The sequence below is a fragment of the Mya arenaria genome, chromosome 16, assembly GCF_026914265.1.
Source record: "Mya arenaria isolate MELC-2E11 chromosome 16, ASM2691426v1".
In the NCBI taxonomy this organism is placed as follows: domain Eukaryota; kingdom Metazoa; phylum Mollusca; class Bivalvia; order Myida; family Myidae; genus Mya; species Mya arenaria.
This window is the reverse complement of record NC_069137.1, coordinates 25,511,041-25,537,757: the sequence shown is the minus strand read 5'-3', so window position 1 is coordinate 25,537,757 and position 26,717 is coordinate 25,511,041. Positions and strand designations below refer to the sequence as shown.

Sequence of the window (26,717 nt, the reverse complement as noted above, 5' to 3'; positions counted from 1 at the left end):
CTTACGACATGTTCACCGGCCACCGGGTCATCGAACTGATGAACTCTCTCGATATGCGGAGTTTAAACTTAAATAAATAACATGAAACAAGCATAGCTTACGAGATGTACACCGGCCACCGGGTCATCGAACTGATGAACTCTCTCGATATGCGGAGTTTACACAATAGAATCAGATAATTATTTCAATATAAAACAGCGAACTAGGTTTTGAATAGTAAAAGATGATAATTTTAATAACACACATTTAGGTTTACATATGAAAACGTTTTAAATTAGAAAATATTGCAACTTAATATTCAAAATGGGAAGTCACCGAATAACACCGTCTTCCATGTAAACCCAGAATTTGCCTCCCTTCCAGAACACGCTTCCAATATGAAAGTTGGTTTAATATCAATGTTATTGGAATAATATATATGTATTTTTATCGAAATCAAAGTTCAGTACATCAATTTTTCTAGGGCTTTCATTAACAAGAGTTTCAAGAGTTTATTGGCCAATCGGCATGTTTTCCTTCGATCATTTACAAACTATCTACTTATGGCCAAGTTACAAAAGTTTAATGATTTATAAAGCAATTATGTGATGAAATAACATATCTATATACAAAAGCAATATCCTAATAATTAATATATACAAAAAAATAACCAATTAAAGCAGCTTAACTTCTAGCTTTTCTTCTCTTAATTTTATAGCATTATATATAAACTTAGCTAAGTTTTGTAAAAATAAATCCCTCTCTACTGACATCAAATATTTAAATATAAAAATAACAACAACAGATGGCCGATTATTCAGGACTTTGTTAAAGTTAACAACGTTGTTAACGTCATCGTTGTTAACGTCATCGTTGTTAACGTCATCGTTGTTAACGTCATCGTTGTTAACGTTAAAATGAATATTGTTTTGTAAATTTCACAGATACACTTATGATCTGCAGTATTCCAAACAAGAGTTCAACTGTACTTGTGTTATTTAAATATAAATTATAATTAGTAGAACACCGCTTTTTCGAAGTCGTCGGGACCCAGCTAAATACTTCGAAATAACGATTATTCGAAATAAATAATCCGAAGTTCCACCAACGATTGTCTACGAAATCCAATTAACCAAAGGCATTCCTTAAACCGCGATAATTACACCTTATTATAACGTTAATTGGTCTGTCACGCCGATGTCAGCGTAGGTGTGAAAACACCACAAAGCAAAGAGCATGGGTTGTCTGCTGTCGGATTCGAAAATTATATTGACTATTTTTGTGCACTGTTTCGAATTCAAAAGGAAGATTGACAAATACACGTGAAAAACGTATTTGGGACCGAATATTTAGTTAAAAAAAATCAAGACCGAAAATAAAAAATCGAAATACCGACTAATTCGGTTTATCGGTGTTCGAAATAGCGGTGTTCTACTGTATGAGCACATTTCACCTATAAAGGTAAACAACAATGTCGCTGATATCGTTAACAATGAACTGAACAATCGGGCCATTGTTAAAGTAACATTCTGATTAAAAATCAATACATACACATGTATAACAAACATAAATTTGGAGTGATAAACCTTTAACTACTTACTAAACAATGCATGTATGGAAAATATTAATTACTGATAACAAAATTGTAACCGTGAATTTAATAGCTGAAAACGCTAACATATTAAATGATTGGTGAGTGTTAAAATGCTTACTGTAATCTATTATTCGTCTCATAAGGTAGAAATACCGTGTTTTCTGCACCTTTCTTTCTAATTAAACTCGATATCTTTCATCAGATATGTTTGTTACACACGTGTATGTATTGTTTTTGAATAAGTGTCACTTTAAGCTAAGATCACTATTTAACTTAAAGTAAAAATAAATGTTTTTGTTTTTAAGAAAATTAAGAAATTTTTATACTTAAGATAGGAATAACCTTTATGATAATCCATTTTTTATTTTAAAAATCCAATGTATTTAGACTTATTGAAATGAGCTACTTAAGCCTGATAATCTTAAGAAGTTTCGAGAACTTTGGCCTGGTTAAAACCCAAATACGTTATCAATTATTAAATGAATACCGACTGGTTCTTCAAAAATATAAAAACACGCTCTAGCAATACATGTAATAACAGTGAGTTACAGAATAGTAAGGTGAGTCTGTTTTTTTCGACGACAGTAAGAACCCCCCCCTGTTAAAGCTGCACTCTCACAGATTTACCGTTTTCCAACGTTTTTATTTTTTGTCTTAGAATGAAACACTTTTTGCGTAAATATCTGCAAACCAGTGATATAAGACTGCTGACAAAAAATTAGATCGCAGATTTTCATATTTCCATTCTAAAATTGCTGTTTTATGGCTCAAACCGTTACTAACGATTTAAGAAAAATGAATAAAACATCAAATTTGGAACGGAAATATGACAATCAGCGATCTGATCTTTTGTCAGCAGTCTTTTTACAAAATTTGCCCGTTCCAAGACAAAAAATAAAAAGTTGTCAAAACGTTCAATCTGTGGGAGTGCAGCTTTTTAAGGTTATAAAATGCGACATTTTCTGTTCGAAGTTGTTAATGTTGTGTTTCTTAAAGTATAGCGGTTAGCGCATTAGCCTATCACCAAGGCGTCCCGGATTCGAAACCCGGGTAGGCTTATCACGGTATGTGAACTGGATCAGGGGCCACTAGTCTTGACATGTAGGTTTTCTCTGGGTACTCTGGTTTTCCCCATGGGGGCCTCAAAATATGTTTCGCTCGGATTACCCAACCCTACCTACGAAATAGGCGCCGGCCCTACAGTTGGTATTTTTTAAATTTAAGTGTGTTTTGATATGAAGTTCAACATCTTTAGAGCTTTATACAGAATATTTCTTTAACATAATTTTCTAGTGATGACAATAACGTTCTTACATAAAAATAAATTGAAATAAAAAGCCTTCCTACCCTACCTGCTTTTGAAAAGGATGTAACCCTAGGCAAACCATTGTTTTGGCCTAGCGTGTGATGAAACAACACATTCGCACGACATTACGGGTATGACTTCACCATTAGTGTTTAGGACATATTTTTTTAATCTCTATGACATTATATAAAAATGTTACAGTTTAAACTAACTGTATTTTAATACTGACATTTGTCTACATGTATTACATCCTGTAAACATGAATGATGAATAAGAGCCTCGTTTTCAAATTTCAGTTCTTCTGTCTCTATGTTTATCTCGTCTGCTCGAAGAATTGGTGTTCTGTTTGCTCACGTGACTAGACACCAACAGGTTACGTCATCACACATCCTGACGTCATCACACCAACTTGTGAGAAAGATGTCGGTTGCCATTGGAGACCTGAAGTTCCTCAAGTAAGATTATACAGACAAGCTTCCACTTATTTTCAGCAAGGCTAAGATCCCCCCCACCCCTCATACTCCCCAATGTTTTGATAACACATTAACCTTTTATGCGCATAATAATACAATTAAGATTTTTATTTTGTTGTGGTACGCTCAATCTATTTGTTATTGACATCTTTGACGTATAACTCAAAGATTAAAGTCAAATATATTTTGTATATATATATTTTCTGTATAACATGCATTTTTTGGTCGAACCCCTGTGCCATTACTCAATATTGATCATATCTTTATCTTTAAACATGCCTCAGTGATTCCATTCTGCCTATTGGTCAGCTAAATATACTGGTCAATCAAAATACTGAGTTCCTAATCTTAGTTTTAAGTTCAATCTAAGTTCCTCATTAAATACGGCATAAGTTCCAAAACTGTCTTTGGGCACTTAACGGAGTTGTTTCGATTAAAACTTTACTTGTCCGTTTGACGAAAAGAAGTGCTTTGCACGTTGATATATTGTGTTTAGGGATTTCACATAGATGGCTGATAAAAATGTATTGTGAGCAACATGGTTTATCATGTGTCACATGGTTGATATCTTAAAACAAATGGTAGATGTTTATTGCATGGAATTAATCAGCTATTTCTTTTTTTATATTTTGTTTGCTTGTTTTGTTATCGAAATAACATACATTCTTAACTCGTCTGGTTTTTGAGAAAACAGTCGGACTATATTTCGTTTTTGTCGGCGTTGTCGGTGACGTGCAAAAATCTTGCCCATATACACCCGTTCAAGATTTTTGCTTTTAATACCCATATTGCCAGAGACAATACACCAGGCAATTCTACCCATTTTGAGAAAAAAGGCCCTAGACGTTCTGGAAAATTTGCGTTGCGAAATATACCATTTTGCGCACAACTCTTGTTTTTATGATTACCGGGTTATGCCCTTGTTCGACTAAATAACAAACACCAAGAACAGACGGGCGTTAGTGTTCACTCCTCAGCGCTCTTGTTTAACAGACTCGGTATACATTTTCTCCGTTTTATTTCATATGATATGTGTATTATACAACTAAACAAGGTCTTCAGCCAATATTATTCAATATAAATGTGGAACTAACACTTGTTGCGTACCATTATACCATCTAAATACGGTGTCAAATAAATACAATCTAACTATTGTGTCAGACATTTACCATCTAAGTATTGAGTAAATGTGGAACTCACACTTCTTAATATGGTGTCAAACATTCATCATCTAAATATTGTGCGGACCATTTACTATCTGAATATGGCATCAATCATTTACCATCTGAATATGGCGTCAATCATTTGCCATCTCAATATGGCGTCAGTCATTTGCCATCTCAATATTGCGTCAATCATTTACACTATCAATATGGCGTCAATTAATTACCATCTTAATATGGCGTCAATCATTAACCATCTAAATAGGGCGTCAGTCATTAATTGTTTTAATATGGCGTCAATCATTTACCATCTTAATATGGCGTCAATCATATACCATCTTAATATGGCGCCATTAATTTACCATCCCAATATGGCGTCAATCATTTACCATTTTGATATGGCCTCAATCATTTACCATCTTAATATGGCGTCAATCATTAACAATCTAATATGGCGTCAATCATTTACCATCTTAATATGGCGTCAATCATTTACCATCTTAATATGGCTTCAATCATTTACCATCTAGATATAGCGTCAACCATTTGACATCTAGATATGGCGTCAATCATTTACCATCTAGATATGGCGTCAACCATTTGACATCTAGATATGGCGTCAATCATTTACCATCTCAATATGGCGTCAATAATTTACCATCTTAATATGGCGTCAATCATTTACCATCTCAATATGGCGTCAATCATTTACCATCTCAATATGGCGTCAATAATTTACCATCTTCATATGGCGTCAATCATTTACCATCTTAATATGGCGTCAATCATTTACCATCTGAATATGGCGCCAGTAATGTTCTAAACATGTAGTGTGAGTAATTTGATATACATGTAATAAGCTCATATACTGTTTCAAAATATTAAACACTGCCCGTTTGGATTGGTTGCTATGAAGTACGAAGATGTTTTTTTCCTGTCTAGCCTGACCGATATGATATATTGTTGTTATGAAAATGTATTTCCATAACTATATTATTAACGATGACGAAGCTTTATGAATGATTAGGAAGTCTGCGATTGTGACAGACAATCCTTCATTTGTAGATTTTGCAAGATTATTGTAAACTACAAAAAATGAAATAAGATTATTGCTTACTATGGACCGGCGGAAATTTTGTTAGTTGCAACAAGGAATAGTTGTTTTTAAAGTGATACTCCCTGTATGTATTGATTTTGAATAATTGCGTCACTTTAAAGTATGTTTTGTAGAGATGAATTAATACAGAGAATAATTCATCTTATTATTTTCTAATAGTATATAAGTTGTCTATAAACGTGTACCCCGGTTTCCCTTACAACAGAAGACCACACTCTCGCGTAACATCGTGCCAACGAGAGAGACTTTGTACAAGATAATATAACCGTCTTCACAATCCTTGTAAAATATATATGATTTTTGAACTTAACTAAACTAAAAGGTTACTTTGATATGGAAGCATTTGACATATCTGGAGATTCAAAATATTTGTTTGCCTCGCTTTGTAAGAACAAATTTGTTTTCATCTTGATCCATATAAATGCAATAACGATATGAAAATATAGTCCAAGATATATCTTGTTGATTAAAAAAATAATAATTGATTATGAAGCTCACGTATATGACAAATAATCCATCATTTGCAGGAATGGTAAGATAGTGAGTTCTACAAACATGGTAATCAGATTAATGTTATCCCTGGACGATTCATATTATACGAGGAATTTGTATGTGTTTAGATATGGCAATCTGTTTCTGAAACAAATATTACAACAGAAGGGGTGTTGTTGTCACGGCCGTATTTATAAGGGACCTCGAAAGCTTTAATGGTATGTGGTCACCAAGCCGGACAAGAGGGTTTTCTCCGGGTTCTCCGGTGTCCCCCACAACACAAGACCACACTCTCGCGTAAAATCGTACCAACGAGAGTGATTAATATAATGTTGTAATAACTAGTTTCACAATCGTGGTCAAATAAATATGTTTAAGCTAAGTGTTAATGGCGTATGCCACTATCAATCGTAACAACTCGGTCATCTCCGACAAGGTTCGGGATAATGGCCGAGGTGTTCCGATTGATGCCACTGGTCTCTTAGAAATCTGTAAAGGGGCAGAATATGGGGCAAAACTTGATAAATGAATTTTTTTTAATTTTTTTTTTAATTTTACTCATTTTACTTTTATGATTGGTCTACAGTTAATAAGTATTAGCCTTTTCTAATTGGGCTTTCAATTAATAGCTACGTGGCCTGTTATAAAAGCGCCAAAATATCTCTAATATTTTCTTTTATCATGGCTGATATTCAATATATGTCTTAACTAGATCTAAGAAAGATGTAGCTAATCGGATTACTTGTTATTTTTAACTGACCAATGGAGTGAATGAGGCCAATAATGTATGACCATAAGATTAACATTACGTTGAATATTGAATATCACCACGGTATACATACATACAAAAATGAAAAAAAATAAAAATATATATAAAAAAATATGTATTTTTTTATTTATTTTTTATTTATTTTTTAATTTTTTTAATTTCATCATTAAAGACAAATGAGTTTAACAAAATAGTGCATTAAGATTAAAAAGAACCACCAACAGCAAAACAACTATTTTCTTTGCAACTACCAAGTGTTATCCTCCAGTGTGACCCTTTAAAGATAAGATTCTCAGCACGTGCCATTGGGATCAATAGGGTTTAACATACTGAACACTCTCCAGGTGAAAGACTTCTTAAGTTATCCAATTTACCTTAGGACACCCATTAACTCTTGTAGTTAAATCACGGGCCTATGGGTTGAAGTTGAGGTTACAAGCTCTTCTCGGTATTTGCAATGACAATTGTTGATTAATTTGTGGGGAGATTATTTTTATACGGTATGAAGATTTTGGACAAGTTTAAACTAAATTTCGTCGTCAATGAATGCTCCCTTTGAACGCTCACCAACAAGAACGATTTTTTATTCGTCTTTACTTGACATACATAGAGAAGTTAACTCCGTTAGCTCGAACTCCGTTAGCTCGAACTCCGATAGCTCGAACTCCCAGAGACCCGTGCAAAAATTCAAACATCGGGGAAATCGAGCCAGGCGATAATGCTTACATGAAATAGAACAAATTTTGACTTTTTATCCCGTTCGAGCCAATGAGGAAATCGAGCCAAGCGAGTTCGAGCCATCGGGGTTCGACTGTAGTTTTTTACGGCCGCCATAGTTACAATCATTGATTTTAGAGACCTAGATTCTCCATCAGCAACGGAACGTATATCAGAATCATGGTGATCATATTATTGTAGCTTGTCGATGCGCTGTGCTCAACAGAGAAAAAAAGGTCTTGAAAAACTGCAGAATTGTTTATTTTTATTTTTTTACATGTCAGTCAAACGGATCAAGTGTGTCTCATTTGGCCGCAACAGTTCAGGGACATATTAATTTGATGAAATGATTATAATTATTGATGCCGATCAGCAGGGGGTGGGGGCGTAATTTCTTTTCATGAACACATTGAGCTAGAAAAATGTTTCAATGCAAACAAAACCGTTTGGAACGTACTAATACGATAGTTAGTGGTCAACATAATATTGTGTTCAATGAGAAGGCAGTATTTCTCAAGTTTTCTAAAACACGTTTTCAGTAAATAAGCAGCCAGTCGTTATTGATTTTAATCAGTTGAAGCGGTAGATATAAACAATCGATGTTGGCCCAGTTGGAGGGTAGTTAACAAAATGTTATGTAGACCACTAAAATTCAAAGATTGTTAGTATGTTCTTACAAAAAATAAAATACTTGGTTATGTGAACTGTTAATATACCTTTAACATGCATTTTCTTTTTAACGCAGAAATTTTATATTGGTGGTTTTAAATTAACGGTGTCCCTAAAGTGATATCTGACACATGTTCGTGAAGTTGGCAGACTGGCAGCCCAGCAGCCCAGCAGACTGGCAGCCTAGCAGCGTGAAGTCAGCAGCCAAGCAGACTGACAGCCTGGCAGCGTGAAGTCAGCAGACCGGCAGACTCGCAGCCCAGCAGCGTGAAGTCAGCAGCCCAGCAGACTGGCAGCCTAGCAGCCCCAGGCAGCCCCGGGCATTTTATGGTATTTTCACTCGGACTGGATACATGGCTTCTAGTATATGAAACGTACCGAAAATCCGAAAATCCCCGTAAATACCGAAAATCCCTTCCATTCCCTGAGGTATATAGCGTTTTCTTTAACAGCCCGGATTTACTACTTTATTGTGTTCGAATGTTGTATGCCGTAATTGTTGGCGGTTGGAGAGGGGTGGGGAAGCCTGGGGAGGGTTGGGGTGGGGGTCGTGGTGACTAAAACCCGGGACCCCCTTTCATTTTACATCGAGTGTGCGAGGTGGTTTGTACGCCGGGAGTAATTACTTATTATTAGTGTCATCGCTTGTATGCCATAGTTGGTTGTAGAGAGGGGAAGAGGAGTCGGTGGAGGGGTGTTGGGGTGACTTAAACGTAATCAAAACCAACGAAGTATGATAACAAGATTTATTCATTCAGTTTCGTTTATGAAAATTGTACTGTATTGGATGACACCGCACAGCAAGACACTTAAATGTGTGATCTTATAAGACAGCAGACGGTAATAAAGATAAACAGAAGTTGTGTACTTTACATGGGCTGGAGTTATTTTGTTATCGTAGATATTGATATTTAATGTTTTAACTTCATACTAGTAATTCAATTGATATCACATTATATTTTTTAATTGATTTTCTGATTTTTAATATGTCGTACATTGATTGTTTAATAGCTTTTGTATTGATATTGCTTGTAATTAGTTACCAGTTTATATTGTTGAAAGCGCCTTTGAACGTGTATATAGAAATGGTGCTGTATAAGTTAATCGATAAATAATAATTAATTGTGTATTGTGAACAAGTTGTGTGTCGAGAAAGGTGAATAACTGGTATCAAGCGGGAGTTGATTATACAATTGTCCTTATGTGTATCATAACGAATTGTATGTGTCTCAACTGTTATGTGGAATCGCTTGGTATGTTTCATTGCATAATCTCGCGAAGAAAGAAATGCAAATTGTACAATTTCACTTAAATACCATCACTGTACCTAAATAAGAATCATCAACATATTTTAACATTTGTCATGACAATGATAGGAAAGTGTATTTAATGAATAAAGGCTTAATATAAGATTTAATATCATAAAGCATACTATTTAAATTCATACATGAAATATTCGTCTCAATATCGATATGGACATGTCATTGTGAGATATTGGTCCATGTCTGATACCTATCTGTAATGACACCCCGCTGTGACAGATTCTTATCGTGCGGTCAGTACTTGGAACCATGCTGTCACTGATGACTATAATACGATGTGTATTGAACCCCAATGGCGGTCAGGTTCAAAACGGGATGCTCCTGTGAACCAGAAATTAAATCTTGTATTTACACAAAGGAGTATTTGAAGATCAACTTTAAATATTGACTTATAATTATAATAGTTTTGTTCATCCTCACCTGATGTGAATATTTTTTGGAATGTATTTATGATTCTATTTCATATTATGTATAACCTATGTCATACCATGTGTTTGTTTATTTATTATTCATTTGTGGTTAAGAAGATGATGTACGTTGTACAAGTCTTAATAAAATATCTGTTCTGTTCTATTTACACGAAGGTAACAAGTAAGAGTACGCGGTGTATGAGAGAAACATCTGAAGTCGGAATATTTATTTCTTAATGCAATGCAGTTCAAGAGTACATTGCAAGTACATATCAAGAGTACATATTGTAAGTTTCCCTACAATGGGATTCACGGCGGGTCTCTGCAGCAACAAACTCACGCGCTTAAATGGGTTTCACTGATTGTCTAGCTCTGACATAAATGGTACACCCCAAAATTGAATGCACCATGTATATCGTTTGACATAAAAGTGCATGTTGACATCAGCTAGCCGCTATTATTGCTTATTATTGGCGCATGGTTTTCGAGGACGACAAAAGGTTAACGCAATTTGGAAAAAGGAGTAGTTGCACTTGCGACGTGAGTTGCGCTGAGAGATATACCACCTCAGTGCGACTGAAGTTTCCCTACAATGGGATTCACGGCGGGTCTCTGCAGCAACAAACTCACGCGCAAGCACTTCAAAAGGTATGACATGTTTTCCAGAGTAGACACAGCATGGCACGAGCAAAAATGATACAAAATGTTACATAATTTTAAAAACACATTATATGAACAAAAAGACATACAATAAAACACATAACATCTAAAATGACAATGTTTTTTTTTTGTACCGGACAATGGCGCACAGTAAATCCACAACAAACAATTGAATGCGCCTATGCATGAATTTGATGTAACTCCATATAATGGGAAATTTTCGTTTGGTAATTTTCCTGCAATGTTTATTATGCTGAACACATGAACATATACAAATTAACATTATTGACGAATGAAACGAGCACAATTACATGTACCGGCACACTGCCGACCTAATTCTATAAAACAACTTTTTCAGTCCCTTCTCATTTAAATGTACTTTATCCCGCATGAACTCGGCTGGAAAACGTATGTGGGGAAGCCGCAAAACTTCAACGAGCTCTCTCTTCCCCAGCAACTGGTTAATTCGTGCGCGCTGGCTTGCAAAAGACCTGTACCCCAACCCGTCCCGGAATGCTCCACGCTCCCCAATCTCCAACACCAGGATAGTAGATACACCACTGTCAAGGAAGTCCTGGGCAATGTCAAGTACGGCCGCCACTATGTCCTTCGGTACGGATGCAGTTGTGATATCATTGCCGCCCAAACTCACTACCACCAAGTCCGCCCCGTACATCTTCACCTGTTTCAAAAGTCCTGGTTTGGGTTTGGAAGCTTTCATCCCGCCCGCACCAAAGAAACGCACCTCCATAGGCACCTAAAAGAATACATTTAATATTGTAAATGGCTTCACAGTCGTTGCCTTTGTAATATTCTTTTCAATTATCACCTCATTGCAACATTGTTTTAATAATTGTCATCCGTATATATTCAATTGAAGTAAAACATAATATATACAAAACAGAATATATATGCGGCCTTTCAATTATAGAATTACTACACAATTTATGACTGTAACATTTCACAGTGTGCAAAGTGCTTAAACATCACATATGAATACATAATATATCATTGTACATTCAGACCTAATATTTAGTACGCTTAATTAGATTGAGTCATTAAATCGTGACAGGAATTACGGACACTACGGACCACGGACATTACGGACCAGACATTACGGACCAGATTCAGGGACACTATGGACCATCTTCAGAAACTTACGGACCATGATTTAAACATATTTTTTTTTTTAATTATTCACTCATTAGTTTTTAATTTGTTAATAAATACTTGAATATGAGTGCTCCGTATGACGTTATATCTTCCATATAACTATGAAAAATCCCGTGAAATTCGAATACATCAATGGTTCAATATAAAATCTTGTGAAATTCCAAAAGGTGTATAAGACCTATTTATTTATAACAACTATGTTAAAATGATGTTTTAAACACAAGCTATTGGTTAATCAGTTTTAATCATTACTGGAACTGAAATTTGTCAAAATTTGAAATCTATGTTAGTTATATGTTTACCAAGTTCATCATCCAATCTTGTAAGAAACTGTTATACCTGTACAACAGCGTAGATGTTGCCAACGTTCACAACGTGTGAAAACGTGTGTTGCAATTCTTGCAAACTGATGTTTAAAACTGGCAATTTCTGGGGATTTTTCAGTTACATTAGAGATAATTGTCATACTGAGCATTCAAGTTTTTATTAATAAATTTAAGACCAATGAGTGAATAAATTAAAAAAATTGTTTAAAAACATTATAAATCATGGTCCGTAAGTTTCTGAAGATAGTCCGTAATGTCCCTAAATCTGGTCCGTAGTGTCCCTAAATCTGGTCCGTAATGTCCATGGTCCGTAGTGTCCGTGACCCTAGACTTTTTGTAAACAGCTGCACTCTCACAGATTGACCATCCTAAAACTTTTTAGTACGAGTATATTGGCATGTCGTTATATGACAACTAGAAACAAACACGTATAAATCGCCGATGTAAGCTAACTAAATAGGAAGTTAGGTTTTACTGTACATAGTGAGTGAACATGAAAAAACAACGCACCTTGAGGTCCTCATTGCAGAATGCGCCTAGTCGCCAGACGTGACTGTCCCCGAAAATTGCAACTTTCTTCATTTTTAATAACAAGAGTGAACACAACATACATGCAATATATTTGAACACACCTTTATATATACTGACAATCTGGCGATTGTGCTCAAGCCATGCCAAGGTGTTAATTCTGCTCCAAACACTCATTACACGGTTCTAACTTTGATATATCAACAAGCGCTTTCATTAGGTACTGCGAATTCACACCTTTTTACCAAACACGTGAAATTTAACATATCACGTTCTCAAGGTGTTCCGACTTTAATTAGTCAATTTTAAAATCCATATTCGCTTTCTTTAAAAGCAAATGCTTACAACGCTTTTCCTAAAATGTATTCACTAAATCTATATTGTACTATTATTATACCAATAACAATACGAATATAATTGATAAAACATACATATATATATAAATAGAAACACTGACGTGCAATGTACTCTTGAACTGCATTGCATTAAGAAATAAATATTCCGACTTCAGATGTTTCTCTCATACACCGCGTACTCTTACTTGTTACCTTCGTGTAAATAGAACAGAACAGATATTTTATTAAGACTTGTACAACGTACATCATCTTCTTAACCACAAATGAATAATAAATAAACAAACACATGGTATGACATAGGTTATACATAATATGAAATAGAATCATAAATACATTCCAAAAAATATTCACATCAGGTGAGGATGAACAAAACTATTATAATTATAAGTCAATATTTAAAGTTGATCTTCAAATACTCCTTTGTGTAAATACAAGATTTAATTTCTGGTTCACAGGAGCATCCCGTTTTGAACCTGACCGCCATTGGGGTTCAATACACATCGTATTATAGTCATCAGTGACAGCATGGTTCCAAGTACTGACCGCACGATAAGAATCTGTCACAGCGGGGTGTCATTACAGATAGGTATCAGACATGGACCAATATCTCACAATGACATGTCCATATCGATATTGAGACGAATATTTCATGTATGAATTTAAATAGTATGCTTTATGATATTAAATCTTATATTAAGCCTTTATTCATTAAATACACTTTCCTATCATTGTCATGACAAATGTTAAAATATGTTGATGATTCTTATTTAGGTACAGTGATGGTATTTATGTGAAATTGTACAATTTGCATTTCTTTCTTCGCGATATTGTGCAATGAAACATACCAAGCGATTCCACATAACAGTTGAGACACATACAAATCGCTATGATACACATAAGAACAATTGTATAAATTAGGCACACAATTGTTAGATATTCTTTTTCTTATGTACAAGTGATTCAAAGGTAATATTTCTACTATTGATACAACCTTATTCATTGTGATTTGACTATAATGTTTTCTGGCTTCATGTGAATGACCGTCCGATACTCGTATTGTGTATCATATGAATTGTAGTTAGAAATTATAGTAATCAAACACAATAAAATGTGATATTGAACTAGTCGTTAAAACATTAACATATATGAAATTAAAAGGACTTCCCGGGATTTAGCCATCCCCCTCGTCCGACTTCCACATCCCCCTCCACCCACCATCAACTTTGGCATACAGGACGACCAAAATGAAGTATTAAATATCGGCGGACACACCCTCGCATACTTTTTTTGTATACGGTAAGGTACGACCCTACCCTCCCTTACCTCTACAATTTGAAATGAGATATGTGAAAGTAGTATTTGAGACTTCTTCGTAGCCACCACCCCCTCCTCCGACTCCCCCCGCCACTCTCCAACCAACCTCAACCACGACATACAACCCACTTAAACACAATACAGTTTTAAACCTCCTCGCATACTCTTCTTTTGTACGAACTTTTGAAAATGAAAGGGGGTCCCGGATTTTAGTCACCACGACCCCCACCCCCACCCTCCCCAGGCTTCCCCACCCCTCTCCAACCTCCAACAATTACGGCATACAACATTCGAACACAATAAAGTAGTAAATCCGGGCGTATTAAAGAAAACGCTATATACCTCAGAGAATGGAAGGGATTTTCGGTATTTACGGGGATTTTCGGTATTTACGGGGATTTTCGGATTTTCGGTAATTCCACCGACCGGTTTTCAAAGCCAAAAAAAAAAATGGAAAAAAATAATAATTCACAATAATTTGTTTGCAAAGAACTCTTTAAATGACGCAAAATACTAAAATGAATACTTTTTCAACATTTACACTATTCTTTGAGTGTGAGCTAAAAACATCACTTTACTCCACTTTTCTATTTTAGTTTTCTTTCTGGCAGCCCCTAGCAGCCCCGGGCAGCCCCAGACAGCCCCGGGCGTTTTATGGTATTTTCACTCGGGCTGGATAAATGGCTTCTAATATATGAAACGTTCGAATGATAACAAGTTTAATGACTTAACAACACGGAAAATTCAGAAATTCATGTTTTCAAAGCCGAAAATAATTTGAAAAAATCATTCACAATAATTCGTTTGCAAAATACTCTTTAAATGACGCAAAATACTTAAATGAATACTAATTCAACATTTACACTATTATTTTTGTGTGAACTAAAAACATCACTTTACTCCATTTTTCGAGTTCACGCTTCTGACAGCCCCAGGTAGCTACGATATTTTTACACGGGCTGGATACAAGGCTTTAAGTATGTGTAACGTTCGAATGATTTCGAGTTTAATGACTTTAAAGTAAAGATAAGATGTAAAATGTTACAGAACAATAATTATTTAACGTTATCTTGCTAGAATTTCACTCTTTTTTATCGCTTTGCTAAGACGAAATCGTGCGACGTTTACCTCGTTTTTTGTAAAAAAGCGCGTCTTTAAATTCGAAACATTTTATTTTGCCATCTAAGCGGTAGTTTAGTTTCAACTTACCATCACGCATCAAAGCATTATATGATGGATTTAGTTTTTTCTTTCATCACGGAAAATCGTGAATTTCATGTTTTCAAAGCCGAAAAAAAACATAAAAAAGGAAATGACCCTTCACAATAGTTTGTTTGCAAAACACACCTTTAAGGTGGAACGCGAATATGAACGAATTTTCGAGTTAATATCTGAAAATTGGTATACGAATAGAAGAGCATATGCCCAGTTAAGGACTAATATTACTTTTTCAATATTCAGAACAGTTTTGAAACTACCAATCTTTAATATATACCACCGACGTAAATTTTGAGACGTCTCTCATATTTTTTCGTTCCAGCTACAATTACTGATATTTTTATCAATTACTCGTTTACCGCTATGAAATTTCAACCTCAAGTGCGTGTTGTGAAAACGTTCACGCTCATATATTTTTCTTTCTCTTGTTTTACGTTTTTTATTTTAAATTCGTCTATAAAGTCATTTTTCGCGAGGAAAACGGCGTCGTGTTTCGCTGAAAAAAGTGCGCCTTTCTTTATTTTTGAAAAAAACTGCTCGTTTAATTTTTGATTTTTTTAAATACATGTATTCAATGTTTAATTACAAATGGCCTGATATCAGTAAAAGTGTACTTTACCGATTTTTTTGCGCAGTATCAAAAAATCTAACACCTATACCTGTTTCTTATTCAATACGTATTGCATAAAAACGTTTAACATGACGTTAAACGTATTATTATTAATGCTTTAAAGAGCTTAGTTTTGAATAAACCACTGATCACGCTGCTGGGCTGCCAGTCTGCCGGGCTGCTGACTTCACGCTGCTGGGCTGCCAGTCTGCCGGGCTACTGACTTCACGCTGCTAGGTTGTCAGTCTGCTGGGCTGCTGACTTCACGCTGCTAGGCTGCCAGTCTGCTGGGCTGCTGACTTCGCGCTGCTGGGCTGCTGGGTTGCCAACTTCACGAACATATCTGACACTTATTTTTATTTCGTAATTGCGAAATATGATTTCATATTTACAAAATGTTTTACCGACTAATTCATACATTCGAAATATTATTTCGTATTAACGGAAGTTTATATCAAAAATATGATTTAATATTTCGTAATCACGAAATGATATTACGAATTTCCGAATAAAGAGCCTTGAATCACTTATGGGGGACCGTACAGATGTCATTTCCGAGAAACATATTTCAACTTAATTTATAACCACCAGCTTTCACGAATTTATTACATTTATTTGCGCATGCAGTGGCAAATTTCGGAAAATATTATCGGTACTTTGTCTGTTGCAAATGGTAAATTCTTGGGTAAAACTACAATAATATGCAACTGCTAGGTTTAAAAGTTATAAAAAATATAAGCCCTATTTTCGCGCTTTTTTAACATGAGCATTTGAGAACACGTAGCTATTAATTTACAAAACCCAATTTGAAAACGTAAACCTATTTTAATCTGTTCCTAAATTATATCTTTTGTTTTGTTTTTATCATTGAAGTCAAAATGAGTTTAACATGAAATGCAATTAAAAATAAATATAAATTTTGCATCAACCTTAATTGTCCTTCAATCTTTAAAACTGCAATCTCACAGATTGACCGTTTTGACAACTTTATTTTTATTTTGTGTTTTTGAATGAACCAATCTTTGCATTAATATCTGGAAACCAGTGATATAACAATGTTGACAGAACATTAGATCGCAGCTTTTAATATTTTCTTTCGTAAATTGTATTTTGTGGTTAAAAGGGTTACTAACGATCTATTTGGATAAATACGCGTCTTACTCAACGAGTTTTTAACGGTAGGAATGATATTGTAAGCTTGTCTTTGTAATGCATGCGCAAAGTTTGCATTCAGTCTGTTTTTAACGTGTTTTAGGGGGGAAAACCAGTTGTTTTTCAACCTCCCGGTTCTTTTGTAATGGCAAATTTCAGTTTCTGGTCGGTGCATTTTGTTTGAATTTGCCAATAAGGTCAATCTTACTAGCAAAAAAGTTATATTTTTCTTGTAGATGGGAATGTTACCTTACCAGAACAGTAAAAATTATTAGATTATCTCAATTATTTTAGGAACTATGCTCTATTGAATTAGGTCCGTTTGGAATTGATGAATTTTTGCACATGTTCACCTTATATTTATTTATATATTATACTAATTTTCTTTCATGAAAAATTGTGGAATAATTTTTTTAATGACATGTATTCACTATCTTGACCGAAATATATATATATATTTTTATAAATTTTGAATAAAAAATATGAAAAAAGTATGTATTACTGTATCCAGGCAATGTGACGAGCACCTTTGATTTTAAATGTCATTCGAGGGAGACATTTTATTACTTAATTCATTAACATCCGCTATCACCGATTCGCCTTTACATGCGCATTTAGTGACAATTTACGGATTACATTTTCGGTTCTTTTTTCTGTTACAATGTGTGTTCCTTCAAAAACACTAGAATACAGTCAAACTCGGTTGGCTCGAACTCATTGGCTCGAAGTGGATGTTAAGGGCCGATTTTTATATACTGAATGGTAAGCATTCCCGCTTGGCTCGAGTTATTCGAGGCTCGAGGTATTTTCGCCGGTCCCTGGGCGTTCAAGCTAACGGGGTTCGACTGTATGTAAGTCAACTAACTCATATTTGTGACATAATGTAATGCCCGTGAGCCATAAGAGTCAATCATAATAGGGTCGGAATGTTAACAGTTAAGTACTGGACCTTTAAATACCTAACATCCTCTTGGAGAAATATTTCAAAACCATTTGGAACTCCTCGGCCATTTACCCTCGAAAACAACATTTGGAATCCCTCGGCCATTTTCCATCGAAAATAACATTTGGAATCCCTCGGCCATTTTCCATCGCAAATAACATTTGGAACTCCTCGGCTATTTACCCTCGAAAACAACATTTGGAACTCCTCGGCCATTTACCCTCGAAAACAACATTTGGAATCCCTCGGTCATTTACCCTCGAAAACAACATTTGGAATCCCTCGGCCATTTACCCTCGAAAACAACATTTGGAACTCCTCGGCCATTTACCCTCAAAAACAACATTTGGAATCCCTCGGACATTTTCCATCGAAAATAACCTCGGATGAAGGCCGGTACATCAGTTGAAGTAGTTCGTAAAATTTTAAATATTGGTAACAGTTAATTGTAGTGTTTTATCGTATATTTTGTATTACTTAGTGAAAACTGACTGCAAGTGAAGAGTTCTATTACATAGATAATTAAGATTCACGAGAGGTAAGCCATTAAGTTTAACTGTTAAATTAAAATTACTACGCGATACACTTGCAGAGTAGTTAAATGTAAAGATTTCCGACATTGTAAACCGTGCATATACATCCCAGGTTGTTTTCGATGGAGAACGGCCGACGAGTTCCGAATGATTCCAAAACGGAAGATAGCATTTCTAGTTAAATCGGTCTATGGGATGCATGTTTCTCTATATCGGCAACGTCTTATTTTGATTTGCGATTCAGGTCGACAAAATAAGCATGGTGTTTATTTGGTCGACCTACCTATGACCCAGGGGCCATATCCATGAAACATCTTACGTCAATTCCTAATTTAAAATCGATTAATTAAAATTTTCGAAGCAAAATGAGAAGAAATGTTTAAGGGTTTTTAACATTAAAATATGTTTTTTTCAATAAGGTCTATGAAACGAATGTATTTTTGAAAATCTTCTGTTTTTATTTCATATGATAAAAGATATGCTAAAATCAGGAAAGTTATTTAAGTTAGGAAATGGCTTAAGGAGATTTATGAATACCGCCCCAGGTCAACAAATGTCGATGACTATAAAACATTGACGATCTATGACTTACGACCAAGGTCGACCAATTCATTTATTTTTTCATTGATGTAGGATCAACGAGCTACGCGCCAGCTTCACACACTTGTGCAACAGCAACAGTACACAGAGAGTTTACAACTTCTTGTAATATTTCACTTCGGATCATTGAGAGTTAAACCAAACTGCGCTCTCCAACCTTAGGTTACTTATTTACGAAAAAATACGTAATAAACTATTAAACCTATACCACGTAGAGTGCGGACAATTTTACAGCAACTATAAATGCTGCTTTACGATTTTTCCCCATCTAGGAATCTTTATTTGATTACATTTATAGGCGCATTTAGTGGTCATTTCCGGACCACAAATTCGGAAGTGTTTGGTTGTAAATGGTACATTCTAAGAAGACTTAATTGGAAAATATAGTGCTTGCGAAACATCGCTTGCCCGTGTTCTTAATTGTAGCTACACGTTAATGTACACAGACAAATTACTGCAGGCTGGAAGTAGTTTTGCCGGTCCCTAAGAGTTCGAGCCAACGATATCTGACTGTATCTTATTGCAATAAACTAACACAATGAACAGTTTTTTACATTATTGTCTGGAATTGGTCAACGAAATTGCCTTCACGTTTACCTCTGACATTTAAATATCAGAACTTCATCTAATCTTTATTCTCTGCATTGTCCTCATCTGAAGAAATACTCTTTTGACCACTCAACCTGCAAATATAAAACATTGAAAAAAAAACATAAAGCGGGTAATTACCGCTATGTATCTACATGTATATGGAAAATCTGTTTAACTTATTAGAAGTGTTCGTTTGTAATATTTATTTCTAAGTATCAAATGGTTTGAAAGAAATATTGCAACAGAATACTTCTTTGTTCATCTACAGTCGAAACTCCTTTGGCTCGATTTCCGCGTTTGCGTGAACTGAATGTAAAGGACAGATTTCCATAAACTGAATGTAAAGGACCGATTTCCATAAACTGAATGTAAAGGACCGATTTCCATAAACTGAGTGTAAAGGACCGATTTCCACAAACTGAATGTAAAGGACCGATTTCCATAAACTGAATGTAAAGGACCTATTTCCATAAACTGAATGTAAAGGACCTTTTTCCATAAACTGAATGTAAAGGACCGATTTCCATAAACTGAATGTAAAGGACCGATTTCCATAAACTGAATGTAAGCATTCCCGCTTGTCTCGAATTTACATAAATGTTGCTTTACGATTATTTCCCATCTAGAAATCATCCTTTTATTTCATTTATAGGCGCATTTAGTGGTCATTTCCGGACGACTAATCGGAAGTGTTGTATTGTAAATGGGTCATTCTAGGAAGACTTAATTAGAAAATATAGAGGTTGCGAAACATTGCTTGTCCGTGTACTTAATTGTAGCTACATGTTAATGTTCTTACACTGTTCAAGAGTCGTTTGCGAATTGTTGCTCTAAATTTGAATTTTTAAGCTCACCGGTACACGTATAAATAACTTTCCTTGCGGTATTGTACATGTCGTTCTAAATGTGTACAATGTACACAAACTTGTATGACGTAGTGCACAAAAGTTGTGCCATCACGTAGACATTTCTAGATGACGTAGTCCACGAAAGAGTGCCATTACGTATACATTACTGGATGACGTAGTGCACAAAAGGTGTGCCATAAAAGCCATCTGTCAGGTAGTAGGGTAGAAAAAAAGTATTGAATGCCTTTTTGCCAGATAGTAAGATTAAATGAAGTTATCAATGCCATTCTGTCAGGTATTAGGGTAATAAGAAGTTTTCAATGCCTTTCTGTCAGGTGGTAGGGTAATAAGAAATTTTCAATGCCTGGCTGTCAGGTAGTAGGGTAATAAGAAATTTTCAATACCTGGCTGTCAGGTGGTAGGGTAATAAGAAATTTTCAATGCCTGGCTGTCAGGTAGTAGGGTAATAAGAAATTTTCAATGCCTGGCTGTCAGGTGGTAGGGTAATAAGAAATTTTCAATGCCTGGCTGTCAGGTAGTAGGGTAATAAGAAGTTTTCAATACATTTCTGTCAGGTAGTGGGGTAAAAGAAGTATTCAATGTCTTTTGCCAGATAGTAAGATTAAATGAAGTTTTCAATGCCATTCTGTCATGTATAAGAGGATTTAAGAAGCTTTTAATGCCTTTCTGTCAGGTATTAGGGTAATCAGAAGGTTTCAATGCTTTCTGTCAGGTAGTAGGGTAATAAGAAGCTTTCAATGCCTTTTTGTCAGGTAGTAGGGCAATAAGACGCTTTCAATGGCTTGCTGTCAGTAGTAGGGTAGGTAATAAGACGCTTTCAATGCTTTCTGTCAGCTAGTAGGGCAATAAGAAGCTTTCAATGCTTTCTGTCAGGTAGTAGGGTAATAAGACACTTTCAATGCTTTCTCACAGGTAGTAGGGTAATAAGACACTTTCAATGCTTCCTGTCAGTAGTAGGGTAATAAGACGCTTTCAATGCTTTCTGTCAGTAGTATGGTAATAAGTCGCTTTCAATGCTTTCTGTCAGTAGTAGGGTAATAAGACGCTTTCAATGCTTTCTGTCAGTAGTATGGTAATAAGTCGCTTTCAATGCTTTCTGTCAGTAGTAGGGTAATAAGACGCTTTCAATGCTTTCTGTCAGTAGTATGGTAATAAGTCACTTTCAATGCTTTCTGTCAGTAGTAGGGTAATAAGACGCTTTCAATGCTTTCTGTCAGTAGTATGGTAATAAGTCGCTTTCAATGCTTTCTGTCAGTAGTAGGGTAATAAGACGCTTTTAATGCTTTCTGTCAGTAGTATGGTAATAAGTCGCTTTCAATGCTTTCTGTCAGTAGTATGGTAATAAGTCGCTTTTAATGCTTTCTGTCAGTAGTATGGTAATAAGTCGCTTTCAATGCTTTCTGTCAGTAGTATGGTAATAAGACGCTTTCAATGCTTTCTGTCAGTAGTATGGTAATAAGTCGCTTTCAATGCTTTCTGTCAGTAGTATGGTAATAAGACGCTTTCAATGCTTTCTGTCAGTAGTATGGTAATAAGACGCTTTCAATGCTTTCTGTCAGTAGTATGGTAATAAGTCGCTTTTAATGCTTTCTGTCAGTAGTATGGTAATAAGTCGCTTTCAATGCTTTCTGTCAGTAGTATGGTAATAAGACGCTTTCAATGCTTTCTGTCAGTAGTATGGTAATAAGACGCTTTCAATGCTTTCTGTCAGTAGTATGGTAATAAGTCGCTTTCAATGCTTTCTGTCAGGTAGTAGGGTAATTAAGGGTGAAATGGTAGGGCAATAAGAATCTTTGAAGCATGGCTGTCAGGAATTAACACATTTTGATTTATCTTAGAATATTAGATTTTAGGCCTGTCAAGTTTATTGCAATAATTGTTTTTGTTTTCGATCAGTAACAAGGACAATTTTGTACTCCTATTGACAAATATACCAGAAATAATATATCGGAAAACATATTTCCATAAATTTTGATTACGATCGTCAATTTTGTAATAAATAATTTCATTGTCTGCGTTTATGACAGAAAACCCGTCATTTGCGGAAATTATGAGGAAAAAATGTATTTTTCATGAACGTTGTTAACGAGATCTTTCCCACTTCTTGACTGATAAAGCAAACGGGCGAAAACTTGGTCGGTATTCGAGTTGGTGGAATATATAACATTGAATATGAATGTGCCTCTTAAAGGGACCAGACACCGGGCCCAAATTTTTTCGAAACTTCTTATGTCCTTATTAACAGGATTAAGCTTAGCTCACTGTTCTGTTTTTCAATAACTTCATAAAAATAAGTTTCTCAATTATTATTTTTATACTTTTGATCGGAAAAATCTTGATGATTATTACAATTAACCATTTTTCATTTATCAAAATTAATATAAAGTATGTATTTCGGCTCAAGGAACTTAAGCCTGTTTAGCTTAAGAAGTTTTGAAAAATGTCGAAAAACTCTTTGTCAAAATTGTAATGTCCAAACCACGGACGGAATTGTTCAATGGTAAAATAATTTTAAAGCTTGTCCGAGTGATAACTCAACAATGCCTGCACCCATGGCCCTCATTCTTGACTTGGAGTATGGGCCTGACCAGTAGATGACCCCTATTGTTTTTGGAGGTCATCGGGCTAAAGCTCAAGGTCACAGTGGCCTTGAATGGTAAAAGGTTTTCCGTGTGATAACTCGACAATGTCTGCACCCATGGCCCTCAAACTGCACTTGGAGGTTAGGCCTAAACAGTAGATGACCCCTATTGTTTTGGGGGGTCATCAGGCCAAAGGTCAAGGTCACAGTGACCTTGAATGGTAAAAGGTTGTTCGTTTGATAACTCGACAATGCCTGCACCCATGGTCCTCAAACTTGACTTGGAGGTTGGGCCTAAACAGTAGATGACCCCTAATGTTTTTGGGGTCATCGGGTCAAAGGTCAAGGTCACAGTGACCTTGAATGGTGAAAGGTTGTCCGAGAGATAACTCGACAATTCCTGCACCTATGGCCCTCAAACTTGACTTGAAGGTTGGGCCTGACCAGTAGATGACCCCTTTTGTTTTTTGGAGTCATCGGGCCAAAGGTCAAGGTCACAATGACCTTGAATGGTGAAAGGTTGTCCGTGTGATAACTCGACAATGCCTGCACCCATGGCCCTCAAACTTGACATGGAGGTTGGGCCTGACCAGTAGATGACCCCTCTGGATTTAGGGGGTCATTGTGCCAAGGTCAAGGTCACAATAACCTTTAACGCAAAAAAGTTAACAAATCCTCTCCCAGTGATATCTCAACAATGCCTGAACCTATGATCATCAAAATTGACATGAAAGTTGGGCCTGACCAGGAGATGACCCTTATTGATTTTAGGAGTCATTGGGTCAAAGGTCAAGTTCACAGTGAACTTGAATGCGAAAATGTTTTGAGTGATCATTCGACAATGCCTGCACCCATGGCCCTCAAACCTGACTTGGAGTTGTGTCTGACCTGTAGATGACCCCTTATGATTTTAGGGGTCAAGGTCACAGTAACCTTGAACTAAAAAATATTGTCTGTGTGATAACTTGTCAATGCCTGCACCAATGGCCCTCAAACTTGACATTTAGATTTTTGGTGACCAGCTGATGACTCCTATGAATTTTGAAGTCAGAGAGTCAAAGGTCATGGTCATGGTCATAACACACTCTATCCTCACACTTTGAATGGTCATAATCTTAAAACTGCCTCAACGGCATCCAATGTCAGTGACAAATCAGCTGTCATTTCGGTCCATGCATATTTCATTCAATTGTCCATATAATCCTGACAACATGGCGCTCAGAGGGGGGGGGATACTGTTTGACAAACATCTCTTGTTCTTTACCACTTTCATAGGAATATCAATATAATAAAAATATTTCCATTAATCTTAACAGCGATCGTCAATTTTAGTCGAAGTTTTTTCACGGAGTCGAGAAGAGTTATTGTCACCTCGTGACTGATATCGCCGACACCTTGTATGTGCAGCAGTGAGGGTGATATGTATAAACTTGAAATATGATTGTGTATTTTTAATTAACCAATGAAAACGATAGGGAAAGTCGCTTATTTTATCGGCATCGTTCTAAGCATTCGGAACTCATCGGCCATTTTTCTCGAAAACAACCTCGGATGTATGTGGACGGTTTACATACTCCGGAAGCTAAAACAGTACATTAAATTAAGAATATGATTAAAAAAATACGAACTACTTCCGCTGATGTACCGGCATACATCCGATTTTTCGTTGTTTTCGATAAAAAAAGAATGGCCAAGGAGCTCCGAATGAGTTCTAAGATGTTTGAAAACATTAATTTTCCGTTTGATCGCCTACCAACTACCAATTTGATCGCCTACCAACTACCAATTTGATCGCCTACCAACTACCAATTCGATCGCCTACCAACTACCAATTCTTAACCAACATGACAGAAATATTAATCCAGAAAAATATATTTCCATTTATCTTAATTACGATCGTCTATGTAGGAATTTATGATTTCCTTGTCCGCGTTAATGACGGAATATCCATCATATCCGGAAATTGCTTGTGAATTAATATGTTTTACGGACGAGGTGATGGGATTAATGTCACTTCTTGACCGATGTGACTAACAGGCAAACACCTTGCCCATGTTCCATCGGGGGATATGTGTCTGCATATACAAGTACATCATCGGATGACCCCAATACGGTACTACTCCATGCTTGGTTGTGTACCGTGGGCGATTTGACTAGTAAAATATCGTAATCATAAATAATTAATGAGGCAGTTTCATTGGCTCGGCGAGGTACCAGGTGTTTTCCCGTAGAAAAAATATTATGGCGAAAGCCGTAATTGAACCGGGTGCACCTGAAAAAATAGGTTCATAATTCTGCCAGTGGGGCCCAGGGGCATACTTCCTCGGAAAAGTTTGAAAACAATGGTGCAATCTGGTACATTCCGGGCGTTCATGAATAATCCGTTGGATCGCCTACCAACTACCAATTCTTTACCAACATCACAGAAACGTAAATCTCGAAACAATATTTCCATTAATCTTAATTACGATCGTCTATGTTGTAAGTTATGATTTCCTTGTCCGCGTTTATGACGGAAAACCCATGATTGTCGGAAATTGCTTGTGAATTAATATGTTTTACGAACGAGTTGATGGGATTAATGTCACATCTTGACCGACGTGGCCAACAGGCAAACACCTTGCCCTTGTTCCGATGGGGGATATGTGTCTGCATGTACAAGGACGTCGTCGGATGCCCCCGATACAATACTACGCTATGCTTTGTTGTGTACCGTGGGTGATTTTGGCTGTAAACATCTCGTTATCATAAATACTTAATGAAGCAGTTTCATTGGCTCGGCAAGGTACCAGTTTTTTTCCCGTAGAAAATACTCTGGTGAAAGCCGGAAGGGAACCGGATGCGCCTTTGCAGTTAAATTGTATTTTCTTGCAGTCAAGACCACCCGGCCACTGAGGCCACTGACACTATAGGGTTATTAAATAATATTTAATTGTTACATGCGAATTCATTGGAAGAAGTGTAGTCTCCCCCGTCTCATGCATGTTAATAAAAACGTTAGTCAATTGTCCCACGGTGTTTATGAAGTTTAACTGAATTAAGAACCGTGGGCAACGACGGTAATACGTGTACCATTTTGTGTCTCTCGTTGAGTTTCTGATAGGCCTTAAACTTGTGCCCCTAAACAGGGCCTCTGATACATTCTGGCAACTAGGTTTGTTGTCCCTAAAGTTTCCATTTTATTATTATGCCGCCCCCCCCCCCCCCCCCCCCCTCGTCTGAAAGGAAGACATATTGTAATTGTCATTATTC

General features: G+C 36.1%; 1 protein-coding gene across 2 annotated transcripts in view; it reads left to right on the top strand.

Annotated features, from left to right (window-relative positions):
* Positions 1 to 3,175: 3,175 nt before the first annotated feature.
* Positions 3,176 to 26,717, top strand: part of LOC128222179 (NAD(P)H-hydrate epimerase-like) — a 67,293-nt gene continuing 43,751 nt past the window's right edge. For both annotated transcript variants that reach the window (XM_052931061.1, XM_052931060.1), the window contains exon 1: positions 3,176 to 3,334. In XM_052931061.1, coding sequence (XP_052787021.1) covers positions 3,189 to 3,334 — 146 coding nt within the window. In that variant the 5' untranslated portion in view covers positions 3,176 to 3,188. The remainder of the gene's footprint in view (positions 3,335 to 26,717) is intronic.